The sequence below is a fragment of the Danio aesculapii genome, chromosome 3, assembly GCF_903798145.1.
Source record: "Danio aesculapii chromosome 3, fDanAes4.1, whole genome shotgun sequence".
Classification (NCBI taxonomy): domain Eukaryota; kingdom Metazoa; phylum Chordata; class Actinopteri; order Cypriniformes; family Danionidae; genus Danio; species Danio aesculapii.
The window spans coordinates 48940616-48954044 of NC_079437.1; the positions used below are offsets into that span (position 1 = coordinate 48940616).

Below are 13429 nucleotides of genomic sequence, written 5' to 3' on the forward strand. Positions count from 1 at the left end.
ACAGGCTGCGCTTCAGAATGTTTACGCAGATGCGCATCACCCGATGCGTTCGTCCTCATGATTGGTTTGCAGCAATAGACCTGAAGGACGCGTATTCCATGTCTCCATACTTCCACGCCACAAAACTGCGGTTTGCGTTCGAAGGTTGAGCATGGCAGTACGGGTCCTCCCCTTTGGGCTTTCTCTATCTCCTCGGGTTTTCACCAAGCTCGCGGAGGCTGTCCCCATACCCCTTCGGCTCGTGGGCATTTGCATGCTCAATTATCTCGATGACTGGCTGATTTTAGCCCACTTTCGGGAGCAATTGATTATGCACAGAGACAAGATGCTCCGGCACCTCTGCCCATTGGGGTTTCAGGTCAACCGAGAAAAGAGCAAGCTCACCCCCGTGCAGAGCATCTCCTTTCTCGGGTTGGAGCTGGACTCGATCACCATGAAGGCGCGCCTCTCACGAGAACGTGCCGAGCTAATGCTGAACTGTCTGAGAGAGTTCGACAGAAAAAAGGTGGTCCCCCTGAAATCTTTTCAGAGGCTCCTGGGGCATATGGCAGCCGAGGCCACGCCGCTCGGATTGCTCCATATGAGACCACTACAGCGTTGGCTTCACGATCGGGTCCCCAGACGCGCTAGGCACGCGGGCACACACCGAGTGACTGTTACTACGTTGTGTCGCCGCACTCTCACCCCCCGGAAGGACCCCTCCTTCGTACGGGCCAGTGTGCCCCTAGGTCAGGCGTCCAGGCAAGTTGTCGTTTCGGCAGATGCCTCCATTACGGGTTGGGGGGCCGTGTGTAGCGGGCATGCTGCTGCGGACCTGTGGAGGGGAACCCAGCTGCATTGGCATATCAACTGCCTAGAGCTGTTGGCGGTGTTTCTCGCTCTGCGCCGCTTTTTATCGGTGCTGAGGGGGCAACACGTGCTGGTCAGGACGGACAGCACGGCTGCGGTAGTGTTTGCCATCCGTATGGGGGTATATGCTCCCGCTGCATGTCTCAGCTCGCTCGCCGTCTAATCCTCTGGAGTCATACGTATCTGAAGTCGCTGCTTGCTATTTACACCCCGGATGGGCTCAACCGTGCGGCCAACGGGCTCTCACGGCAGCTCCTTCCCCGGGAGAATGGCGACTCCATCCCGAGTCTTGGGGCATGTGTAAGTATGCGTTTCCCCCAGTGAGCCTACTCGCGCAGTTTCTGTGCAAGGTCAAGGAGGACGAGGAGCAGGTCTTGCTAGTTGCGCCCCCTGGCCCAACCAGAACTGGTGGACATCAGAACTCTCCCTCCTCGCGACACCCCCCCCCCCCCCCCCCCCCCCCGGCAGGTCCCTTTGAGAGAGGACCTACTCTCTCAGGGACAGGGCACCATCTGGCACCCTCGCTCAGTTCTGTGGAACCTCCTCGTGGGGTCCATAGACACGACGAGGAAGACTTAGGTAACCTACCATTGGCGGTGGTTAATACCATCACTCAGGCTAGTGCACCCTCTATGAGGCATGCCTACGCCCTGAAGAGGAGTCTATTCACTGAGTGGTGCGCTTCTCGCCGAGAAGACCCCCGATCTTGCCAGATCAATGTTGTGCTTTCTTTCCTTCAGGACAGGTTGGAGCGAAGGCTGTCGCCCTCCACACTGAAGGTTTACGTGGCCACCATCTCCGCTCATCATGATGCGTGGATGGCGGCACCGTGGGGAGGCATAACCTCATTATCCAGTTCCTCAGAGGTGCGAGGCGGATGTTTCCACCCCGTCCCCCTCTCATGCCCTCTTGTGATCTCGCGGTAGTGCTACGAGCCTACGTGGGGATCCCTTCGAACCACTCGACTCAGTATCCTTGAGATTTCTGTCCTTGAAGACAGCTCTGCTTAAACTTAAGAAGGTTGGGGACCTGGAGGCATTTTCGGTCCGTGACTCGTGCCTAGAATTCGGGCCGGCCTATTCTCGTGTTGTCCTGAGACCCCGGCCCGGCTATGTGCCCAAGGTTTCTACCACGCCGTTTAAGGATCAGGTAGTGAGCCTGCAAGCGCTGCCCACGGAGGAGGCAGACCCAGTCCTTTCATTGTTGTGTCCTGTTCGCGCTTTGGAATATATGTGGACCGCACTCAGAGCTTTAGATCCTCTGACCAGCTCTTTGTCTGTTATGGTGGTCGGCAGAAGGGAAGTGCCGTATCTAAACAGAGGTTGGCCCACTGGATAGTGGATGCCATCTCCTTCGCTTTTCAGAGCCAGGGTGAGCCATGTTTTCCGGGGGTGAGAGCGTACTCCATTCGGAGCGTCGCATCCTCCTGGGCGTTAGCACGCGGCGCCTCTCTGACAGACATTTGTAGAGCTGCGGGTTGGGTGACACCCTATACATTTGCAGTGTTTACATTCTGTGAGTGTAGCCGGTTTCCTCAAGGGTATTAGGTAACCCTTGGTGATTGAGGAAACGATTCGGTTGAGGTGTCGAAACACGCTTGCTGCGCCATTCTCCCTAACCCGGAGAAACGTGCGCTTTTTCAGCTTTGTCAGTTTAGTTCCCCATTTTTTGGCGAACCCTGCAGAGTTCCTTCGAGGCCCCCAGCACCTAACTCAGCGGAGGAGTCAGGTGTTGGCCCGTTACGTTGTTGGCATGCCCGCTGGTCAGCCCGCGTTCTGGGTATAGGTGCCTGCTATGCGTGATCCCCACTGGCGATCCCATACGTTCACGCAGCCACGGTATAGTCCCCCCTTCTAGGCGGGCTCGTGTCTTTCCTCCCCGCTAACCATCCTTATGCAAGGACTCCCCATCTCTGGGCTAGTCCATAGGTTGTCACCAGGTCTCCCCTCTGGGTAGCAGGTGAGCTCCGCAGCATCCTCCCTATCGGGACTGAACGCTTTCCCAACGTACTGTCGAATTAAAACCTATTTTACTAGGTTATTGTGACTCCCCGAAAAATATTGTTCCTGAACAGGTAAGTAAGGGCCAGGGGACACGTTGGAAGACTGTCTCGGGGCGTTGTAGGTGCGCTCGCTCTACTGCGTGGCACACCCTTCACCAGGGAAGCGGTAAGGTTCTTTCGTTGTGGCGTTTTCCATAGATTTCCCCATAGTGGAAGTTTCCACATAGCATTGGAGTTCCCCATCCGAAGGGGAACGTAAATGCTAGGTTCCTTCGCCACAACGATTGTCCCTTAGCCGTTGAACGTGAAAGTCTCTTCAGCAAGAAAAGGATGACTGATTGTCATTGATGCCAGCTGTGCACGCTGACACCGCCAACTCATTGGCATTTCATTGGCCCGTTTTTATACTCTTTCAGATGATTGGTTTTTGACGAAATCTCCATAGTGGAAGTTTCCACATAGCATTTCTGTTCCCCCCCTCTGGGAACAAAGGATTACTTTAGTAAACGTAACGTTTCTTCTACATAATGAAAATGTGTAATTAACACTTATCTCATGATTATTCGGTTTTTATTTAAACCTAATGCAATAAATAATATAATAAATATAAATGACTACATTCTGGATAACCCTTTCTACTGTAAAAATGTTCTCACACATTTTAACCTAAGCTAAAATGGATCAGTTTTTTCAGATCAATCATTTATTAACTAATAATGTAAAAGTTGTATCACAACTGAGACATAATGTTATTAAGTTAACAAACACACAATGTATATTAAGCTACATATAATTTAAGTAATATAAGTTTAAAAATGTTATTAAATGTATTAAAAACTAGACGTATGTTTTAAAAACATATAACCATAAATAGGAGTGTAAAACTAGTTAATTAAAAGTTTGTTTAAGTTATATGTCATTGTACTTTATTTAATGAATCAACTCCTTATTGTTAACTAACATTTTATCAAAAACTATGTTGTATTCCACATTATTATTACTTAGCATATTTAAACAGCAAGAGGCTCAATCATTATATTATTATACATTATTATAAATCTATCAAAGTAAATATTATACGTTTAAAATATTTATCTGGTAAATACCAAATCCTAAACTTTATTGACATTTTAGCTTATGGTTTTATGGTTGTAAGTCTTATTTTGAGACGTAAAGATTTTGAAAGCTATTAACATGATCATATTTGTAAATGAGGACATAAGTCATAAGCCAATAACAGTTCAATGGTTCTGATCACTAGTGCTTGAAGAAACCCTCTGAGATGTGTGAAACAACACATGACATTTACGATAGTAAAAAAGTTAAAACCCAGAAATATGTAAAAACAGCATGCATGATGTTGACGATACTCTTTACTGCTAACTAAAAACAATTATTATAAGTTCATACATGTTGTGTTCTGACACAGGGTCATTAATTATTTTCTTATTTTACATTTGTCATTCTTTTTATTTTTAAATGTATTTTTCTTTTACATTTCCTTCATGCTACAAAATAAGGCAGACACAATGTTTTACATAAACGGTTATGTTTAAAATACTACTAGTACTAAATCAAAGTCAGATAAAAAAAAATCCCCTTTTTATAGACAAACCACTATTACAAATTATTCTCCTTGAGCTGTTATTGTATGCATAATCTTCCTCAGCTACCTTCTTAATAACAAAGTTTATTTTAATTTAATCTATTACAATCTTTTTCTGTATCAAATATAGCAATCAGCTATGTTATGTATAAGCATCTACTTCTAATTTAAAGATCTTTCTATAATTATTATTTTTTTATTCTGACAAAGTCAGAACAGTTATTCTGTCACAGTGCAAACTGCATTTAAGCAATTTGGGGTTTCTCACATTATAAAGATAATAAAAATCAAATGTAACATTTAAACTCAAATGTTAAACACATACTACAAAAATTCACTCTTCTGATAGATCTTTAAGAGTTTGACTTTATTGACAATATTAATGTTTTTCCTCTTTTAAAAAAAAAGTTTAAATAACAAGTTTATTATTTAATACACACACACACACACAAACACACACTGGAGAAACATACAGAATAGTTTGAGGCTAAACAAAAAAATATAACTGTTTATAGTGATAGTTTATGTAATATAATATAATATAATATAATATGGAGCAGTGGGTAGCGCTGTCTCCTCACAGCAAGAAGGTGGCTGATTGGAGCCCCAGCTGGGTCAGTTGGGTGTTTCTGTGCGGAGTCTGCATGTTCTCCCCGTGTTCGTGCGAGTTTCCCACACTAGTCCAAAGACATGCGCTATAAGTGAATTGGATAAGCTAAATTGGCCATAGTGTATGTTTGTGAATGAGAGTGTATGGGTGTTTCCCAATGAGTTGCAGCTGGAATGCCATCCGCTGCCTAAAACTCATGCTGGATAAGTTGGCGGTTCATTCCACTGTGACAACCCTTGATTAATAAAGGGACTTAGCTGAAAAGAAAATGACTGAATATATATATATATACATATATATATAAATGGGACTAAATAAATATATATAAACGCGGCTTAATCCGGAAGTCCCACGCTAAAGGGGAGCGTGACAGTCATCCATCATTTTGAAAGTAGCAGGATCATACATTCTCTATATCAATTTCCATTACCATACTTAGACAATAAATAAAGAAGGAAATTTGCTAGCAGTTTATGTGTAGCTAGTGAAAATAGCATTAATGTCATTTGCATTCCTTTTTGCAAAAACAACTTTTTTCTTCATACAATACAGATTTAACAATATAACCACTGATGATATGCTTTAGCTTTCACCCCTCATTAATTTAATGCTAGCTATTTCAGCTAAAGATGAACATGTTTTTTTTTGAAGATGTCAATCACTTTATGGCATTATGAAGCTGTCTGTAACAGTCATCCTAATGTCTGACCAGTGCTTTAGTCCAGGCCGCTATATATGGGTCAAAGATGAAAACAGGTTTTTATTATTATTGTTTATCATGAGCAACAAATGCCATTGTTGCCATTTTATTTATTAAATATACCCACTAAAATGTAATTCAGTTTAATTATCAAAAATATAGTCAAGCACATTTAGATCAAGAATGATATTTTGACATAATTAAAGACTCTATTTAAGGAAAATGGTAATTAACTGTAATTTTAAATCTTTATTTTTTACAACTGTCATTAGATTTTAGTTTTTTAAAATTTTTAGGGTTTTTATTATTATTATTTGAAATATCAAATTTTCAGTTCAGAATACAGGTCAGAATTTTATACGAACATAAAACACACAAGTAATAAAAACACAAAAATATTTTGACTTTTTATTTAAAATTATTTTAACATTAATATAAACAATTTACTTTAAATGGGACTCCTCATCTTTGACCCATACATCTACAATTAGCTATAGAGTTCACCATCTTCACCACATTTATCTGATTCGATGTAATCCACTTTACAGCCATCTGTGTAGCAAATAAACAAACAAAAAAAAACAGGTGCTTTACTTTTACAGTGCTTGTTCAGATCTATAGCAATAGTGTCTATTGTAACCATGTTACATGTACAGTAATAAACACTCTGGGAAGTATTAAGTAGCATAATAAATTTAGACATGCAGGATAATATGGCTACTGAAAACTGTAACGCACTGCTGTTCTTTCCCACCACTCTTGACATTATAACATTTAGAAAATCTTCTGTAAAGCTTAGATTTTGTAATGCTTCAAGGGGTGATACCTGTATGGCTTTGGCTGAGAGGTTGTAGTACTCAGAAGAAAACAGGCATGCAGGTAGATTCACATTGTGTTTGTGTTTGTGTTTGTGTGAGTGTGCGTGTAGGGTCTAGATGTCCATATCCACAGGTCTCCGATCTCCCGTCTTGTGCTCCTTCACCCAAAGCTCTCTGTCTTTTGCTGGATCCACACTCTGCAGTAGCTGATCCACTGGCTCCAGTGTCTAAAAAACAACAAATATTACAAACGCAGATGTTAAGGTCCATGTGAAATCAATATTTACATTGTTTACTTTGTTGTCAACTTCTTGTTATTGTTTAGGTGAACAGTTTATCTGTTATATCACTGCAAAAAATGGTAATCTTCAAACTAACTCTGACCATTTGCTTTAGGAGTGGCAGTCCCTCTCTTTTGACCTTTGTTTGATGGCTTCAGCCTCGATATTAACCATGTTCCTCTTACTGTTTGTTTGCTAAACAGTTGGAAGTACTGTAACATACTAAAATAAAGGTCTCAGTAACTTCTGGTTTAAGCAGACTTTAAAGGTTCACTACACATTGGGACACTAAGTGTGACATGATAACATCCTCTTTGTACATCAGACTGGATTTTAGAAACAACAGCAGAACTAACATTTTTCATATATTATTTTTACAAAGGTTTTAAAAGTACATTATAGCTAAATAATTTGATTGTTTCAAATGCTAGCAAAATTTTATTATTAAACAATATTAAAGGTTTTGCTAGATTGTTACAAACCTGTCTAGATAGTTTCTTTCATGTTACAAATAAATAACAAATTCCTTTTAGTAAAACATCTTGTTTGATGATCTGGCTCACATGACTCATGTTCATATTCCATTAAGGGAGCATACTGTAGTGTGCATCAATGTGTCCTGATTTTCACAGTGCATTGTGGGACTTTTCTGTGTGCAAGAGTTTCAGAGCACTACAAAATTTTACAATTGAGACAGTTCTTCAAAAGGCTGACACCCTGAACAGTGCACTGCCTACTAAATAAGGGTGCTGATTGAGACGCACCATAAGATACTCATTTAAGACTTCTGTTCAGCATTTAAAATGCTGATAAGTATTCAGAAAAATGCGGCTGTTTCGAACATTCTATACTATTAAAGCATAAATTAAAAGCACAGCACCTGTTCAAAACACTCTGGAAAAAACATCAGATCATGGAACACCTCCATCTATTGGATAACATTAGACAGTTGCACTAGGGCCATGACAATGCTGTAAGGTCCAGTAAATCTCGCAAAAAAGGATGATCCCATAACAGGAAGTAAAATCAAAAGGCAAAAAAAAACTTGCGTCGCTCAAACTGACGATTAATCTAGGGTTTCATTCTGTCCTGTCCTTTACTCAGATTTTCAAGAACTAATTTACCTGCCAGATATAACCTTTGGTGAAAACCATTGATGTATTCTAAGAGATTTACAGGTGGTTCTTTGTCAACAGCCTTAAATAATGGTTCTAATCCAGAATCTTTTTCCTGAGCTGATTTTGATTCATTGCATGAAAATAGAGAATAAATGGCAAGTTGACTTACAAATCAAGTTAAAGTTTTTCCAATTTTTCATTCTGGGGCACTTTTGTTTTGACACTCATTGCATGGGTTACAGCGCATAAAACAATGCAAAATGTTGGGAAAATCATGGGCATTCTGGAACAACACTGTGCCACACATGATCACTAGCAGATTATTTTCTAAATTTAAATCAATACCTTCCAGAGGTAACGATGGTAGTAACGCAATTTCAACCTCTCCCTGAACTAACTTTCCCTCCACATACTAGCGGAGAAGCAGGGGATCATGGGACTGATCATGACACGAAGATAATGATCACTGACAGATGGAGATTTGGCTGTGGGGAATAAAGGGTTAAAGTTTATTTTCACAACAATACCACAGTAGAGCCAACCTAGTGCTGTGTTTGTTCCTGTCATTTTTCTGATTTTTGATACAATAACCTATGCTACAACGTGGGATTCGTCGGCCGTTTGAAGGAGCAGCAGAGACAATGGGACTTTGTCAGACTTTGACAGGGACTTTGTCGGTAACTTTTACAGTTCAAATGGACCAGTTTCTTCTTCCTCCGGATCATAACATGTAAGTGTCATTAAAATTGTTACCTCCTTTTTGCCTCGTAAATTGTGTAGCTTGCAAAATATGTTTAATTCTGTGTTATAAGTTGCAATCACGTATCAATTATAGATCAGTGCTTGTACTGTATCTCTCAGGTTAAATCTACACACAGGGTGTGGTCAATTTTCAAAATAGTTCAACTTTTGCCACTGAGTGGATTAATACTGAATGAGTGCCATTACTACTTGGGGTTAGGGTTAAGAGTAGAATAATATGCTGGTGTTTAGCTGCTTAGCTTTATTGCATTCCTGTCACCCCAGATTAGCTTCGCACTAAGGAGGGGTTTGGGAACAAATGAATCGCTGAACGATTTATATGGGTGTTGCTGGGATAATTAGGTAAAAATAAACCCATATAATAAGACTCTGTGATGCACGGCTGGCATTTTTATACACAAATGATTGTAATTTCTGCCAGCTGTGTATGCTGATGCCGCCACTTCATTGGCATTTCATTGGCCCGTTTTATTACTCCTTCAGATTATTGGCTTCTGACGAAATCCCCATGGTGGAAGTTTCCACATAACTTTTCCATTCCCCCTGTCGGGGAACGAGGGTTACGTAGTAATTGTTTTGTTTTCTGTTATTGTTACATTCTCAGAAAAATGTGCAGTGATCAATGTGTTATCTGCATTTATTTTGCACTAAAATTAGCCTTTGCTAATGTTGTGTTATTGACGAAATGAAAGTGTTCACAATGCTTTTATATTTCATTAAATTTTGTCAACATTAGTAATGTTGCATTGTTTTTGCAACATATTATGAGCTCTCAAATGGTATGTGAATATATTTGTACTGCAAATAAATCGCAAATTGTGGCATTTTGCAAAATATTTGCAACTTGCACCCTAATACATACAGTAAGACACAGAAGTGAGTACACTCTCACATTTTGTAAATATTTAATCATATATTTTCAAGTGTCAACATTGAATAACTTTGCTACAACATAAACTTTGAGTATAGAGCTTGTATAATGTGGCGGCATAATGGTTTAATGGTTAGCACTGTCGCCTCACAGACTTTAGACAGAAAACAGAAGATGTTTAATTTTCTGCACTCCCTTATACCTCAAATTCATTAAACATTCCACTAAATCAAAATAATCTACAGTGCATCAAAATCATAGAACAGAAAGTGCTAGATATTTATAAATATAACTTATAAATATGTCTAAACCAGCTACATCTATATTAGACCCGATTCCAACAAAATTACTGAAAGATTTGCACCCTGTAGTAGGAGAACCTCTTCTTATTGTTATTAACTCTTCTTTATTTTTAGGCCATGTTCCAAACCTTTTCAAGCTAGCTGTTATTAGGCCTATTATTAAGAAACCACAACTTGATCCCAGCAACTTCGCTGCACTCCCTTATACCTCAAATTCATTAAACATTCCACAACTTCAGCAACTTCGCTAATTATAGGCCTATTTCAAATCTTCCTTTTATGTCTAACATACTGGAAAAAGTTGTTTCTGCCCAATTATGCTACTTTCTTCAGATGAACAATGTTATTATGTATATTAGACCCGATTCTAACAAAATTACTGAACTATTTGCACCCTTACGAAGTATGCTATCCATCTCAGCTGCAGAAAAGCTAGTTCATGCTTTTATGACTTCTAGGCTGGATTACTATAATGCTCTGTTCACTGGTTGCCCAGCATCCTCTATTAATAAACTTCAGTTAGTGCAAAATACAGCTGCCAGAGTCCTTAACAGGTCTAGAAAATAGGACCATATCACCCCAATTATATCCTCCTTAACACTGGCTGCCTGTAAAGTTTCATATTAATTATAAATTATTGCTTCTTACCTATAAAGCTTTAAATAATCTAGCTCCTGTTTATCTAACCAACCTTCTGTCTCGCTACAATCCAACCTGCTCTTTAGGATCTTAAACACAGGGCTTCTGGTAGTACACAGAATAGAAAAATCTACTAAAGGAGGCTTGGCCTTCTCATTTATGGCTCCTAAACTCTGGAATAGCCTTTCTGATAATGTCTGAGGCGCAGACACACTCTCTCAGTTGAAAACTAGATTAAAGACTAACCTACCTCTTGTAGGAGACACTCCTCCTATCTTAATTCACCAGAAATTATGTTAGAAATACTCATATGCTTTACATGTTTGTTTCTATGTATGACTGCTATTTTCATTTATAGCACTTAATTTTTGCCCTGATATTTAATATCTCTTCTTTAAATACTTGTCTTTAGACTGCTTGTTTTTTGCAAATTGCTTGCGGGCTTTCTTGTGCATCATCTTTAGAAGAGGCTTCCTTCTGTGATGACAGCCATGCAGACCAAAATAATGCAGTGTGCGGCATATGGTCTGAGCACTGACAGACTGACCCCCCCCCCCCCCACCCCTTCAACCTCTGCAGCGATGGATATGATGGATATGACATTTTCACTTAGGGATGTGTACTCACTTTTGTTGCCAGGGGATTTGACATTAATGGCTGTGTTGAGTTATTTTGAGCAAAGAGCAAAATTACACTGTTATACAATCTGTATACGCTCTACTTTAAGTTGCAGCAAAGTGTTATTTCTTCAGTGATGTGACATGAAAAGATATGATAAAATATTTTAAATTCTGACAAAATTTCAGGGGGTGTGCTTACTTCTGTGACATACTGTATGTAGATATATTTGTCTCTGTGACAGTATGGGGTAACAGTTCGGTTCATGTCATACCGTGCATCCTGAAAGTATTCATAGCGCTTAACTTTTTCCACGTTTTTTTTTTTTTTTATCTTACAGCCTTATTCCAAAATGTATTAAATCAGTTTATTTCCTCAAAATTCTACACACAATACCCTATAATGACAATGTGAAAAAAGTTTTTTTGAAATTGTTGCAAATTTAAAGAGCCCATATTATGGGTTTTTGAAAATGCCCTTCCATGTAGTGTGTACCACAGCTCTAAGTGAAGTGAAATATCCAGCTAAGGCTTAAATCTGTAAGTGTACAGTGTTTAAAACTATTGATTCATCTATAAAAGAGTCGACTCATAGTGCTTCAAACGAGTCGTCTTGATAACGAGTCATTAGGTGTTTCGCGATGACGCAGCCACGAAACACAAGCCTCGCCAGTAGTTACGCGCGCAAACCAGGGAGATTTGAAACCTGCGGCCCCGCCCACTAACACAGAAAAAACACTAGACACACACACACAGACGCCGCCGGTCGAATGAAGTCACGCTGTGCTCAGATGGATAATATTGACAGTCTCTACCCAAAGATGAAACTGTGAAGAGTCAGTGGTTGAGGTTTATTCACTAGTGTAAGTAAGTGCGATTAAAATTGTTGCCTCGTTTACTCTAGCTTGCAAATTATGTATTTATTGTGTTTTGTTACTTGTTAACCTGGTACAGTACATGTGGTTACTCTTTATATTCTCTTATCACATGTAAGCCACGTTAAAAACGCGACGCGTGCCGCTTTGTTTACGGATTTAACATTAAAGGCTTTTGTGAGCTCGCGTTCCACTGCCGTATGTCGTTGCTATGGCGATCGTAAGCTAGCTGTGTGTGTGTGTGTGTGTGAGAGAGAGAGAGAGAGAGAGAGAGACTCGCGTCGCTTTCCCTAGTTTTTCTGAGGAGCGTTGTGTGTGTGTGTGTGTGAGAGAGAGACTCGCGTCGCTTTCCCTAGTTCTTCTGAGGAGCGTTGTGTGTGTGTGTGTGAGAGAGAGAGAGAGAGAGAGAGAGACTCGCGTCGCTTTCCCTAGTTTTTCTGAGGAGCGTTGTGTGTGAGAGAGAGAGAGAGAGAGAATGAGAGAGAGAGAGAGAGAGAGAGAGACTCGCGTCGCTTTCCCTAGTTCTTCTGAGGAGCGTTGTGTGTGTGTGTGAGAGAGAGAGAGAGAGAGAGAGAGAGAGAGAGAGAGACTCGCGTCGCTTCCCCCAGTTCTTCTGAGGAGGGTTGTGTGTGTGTGTGTGTGTGTGTGTGTGTGTGTGTGAAAAAAGCCTTACACTATGAAGCGTGTATGCACTGTGACTACTTTTATATAGTTGATTACCAGCTGGGCATTTCACTCTCGTGCTGAAGCCTGTCACTGTCGACCAATCGCAGCAGGCTGTCATCGGTCCAATCAGCACAGATTAGCTTCGCGCTGAGGAGGGGGTTGGGAACAAATGAATCGCTGGACGATTCATATGGGAGTCGTTGGGATAATTAGGTAAAAATAAATGCAGATTATAAGACCATAAAAGTGTTTTATGACCTTGCATGCATATTAGACTGTTGTTGGAGACCCTTACAACCTAAATATGACCCTATTTCATGTATAATATGGGCTCTTTAATAAAAATGAAAAAGCTGAAAAATCACATGTACATAAGTATTCACAGCCTTTGATGTGAAGCTCTAAATTGAGGTCAGGTACATTCTGTTTCAACTGATAATTTTTGAGATGTAAATTAAGATGATTGGACATGATTTGAAAGGGCATACACTTGTCTATATAAGGCCCCAGGGTTGACAGTGCATGTCAAAGCACAAACCAAGCATGAAGACAAAGGCATTGTCTGTAGACCTCTGAGACAGGATTGTTTCGAGTCACAAGGCTGGGAAAGGTTACAAAAAAAATTGCTGCTCTGAAAAGTTCAAATGAGCACAGTTGCCTCCATCATCCATAAGTGAAAGATGTTTGGAACCACTAAGACTCTTCCTAGAGCT

General features: G+C 40.4%; 1 protein-coding gene across 3 annotated transcripts in view; it reads right to left on the minus strand.

Moving 5' to 3' along the window:
* Positions 1-6094: 6094 nt before the first annotated feature.
* gas7a (growth arrest-specific 7a) overlaps positions 6095-13429 on the minus strand; it is a 187504-nt gene continuing 180169 nt past the window's right edge. For 2 of the 3 annotated variants that reach the window (XM_056454149.1, XM_056454148.1), the window contains exon 11: positions 6096-6812. In XM_056454149.1, the coding sequence (XP_056310124.1) occupies positions 6699-6812 (114 nt within the window). In that variant the 3' untranslated portion in view covers positions 6096-6698. Of the gene's footprint in view, positions 6813-13429 lie in introns of all 3 variants that reach the window. The other variant, XR_008836300.1, reaches the window with a different exon arrangement.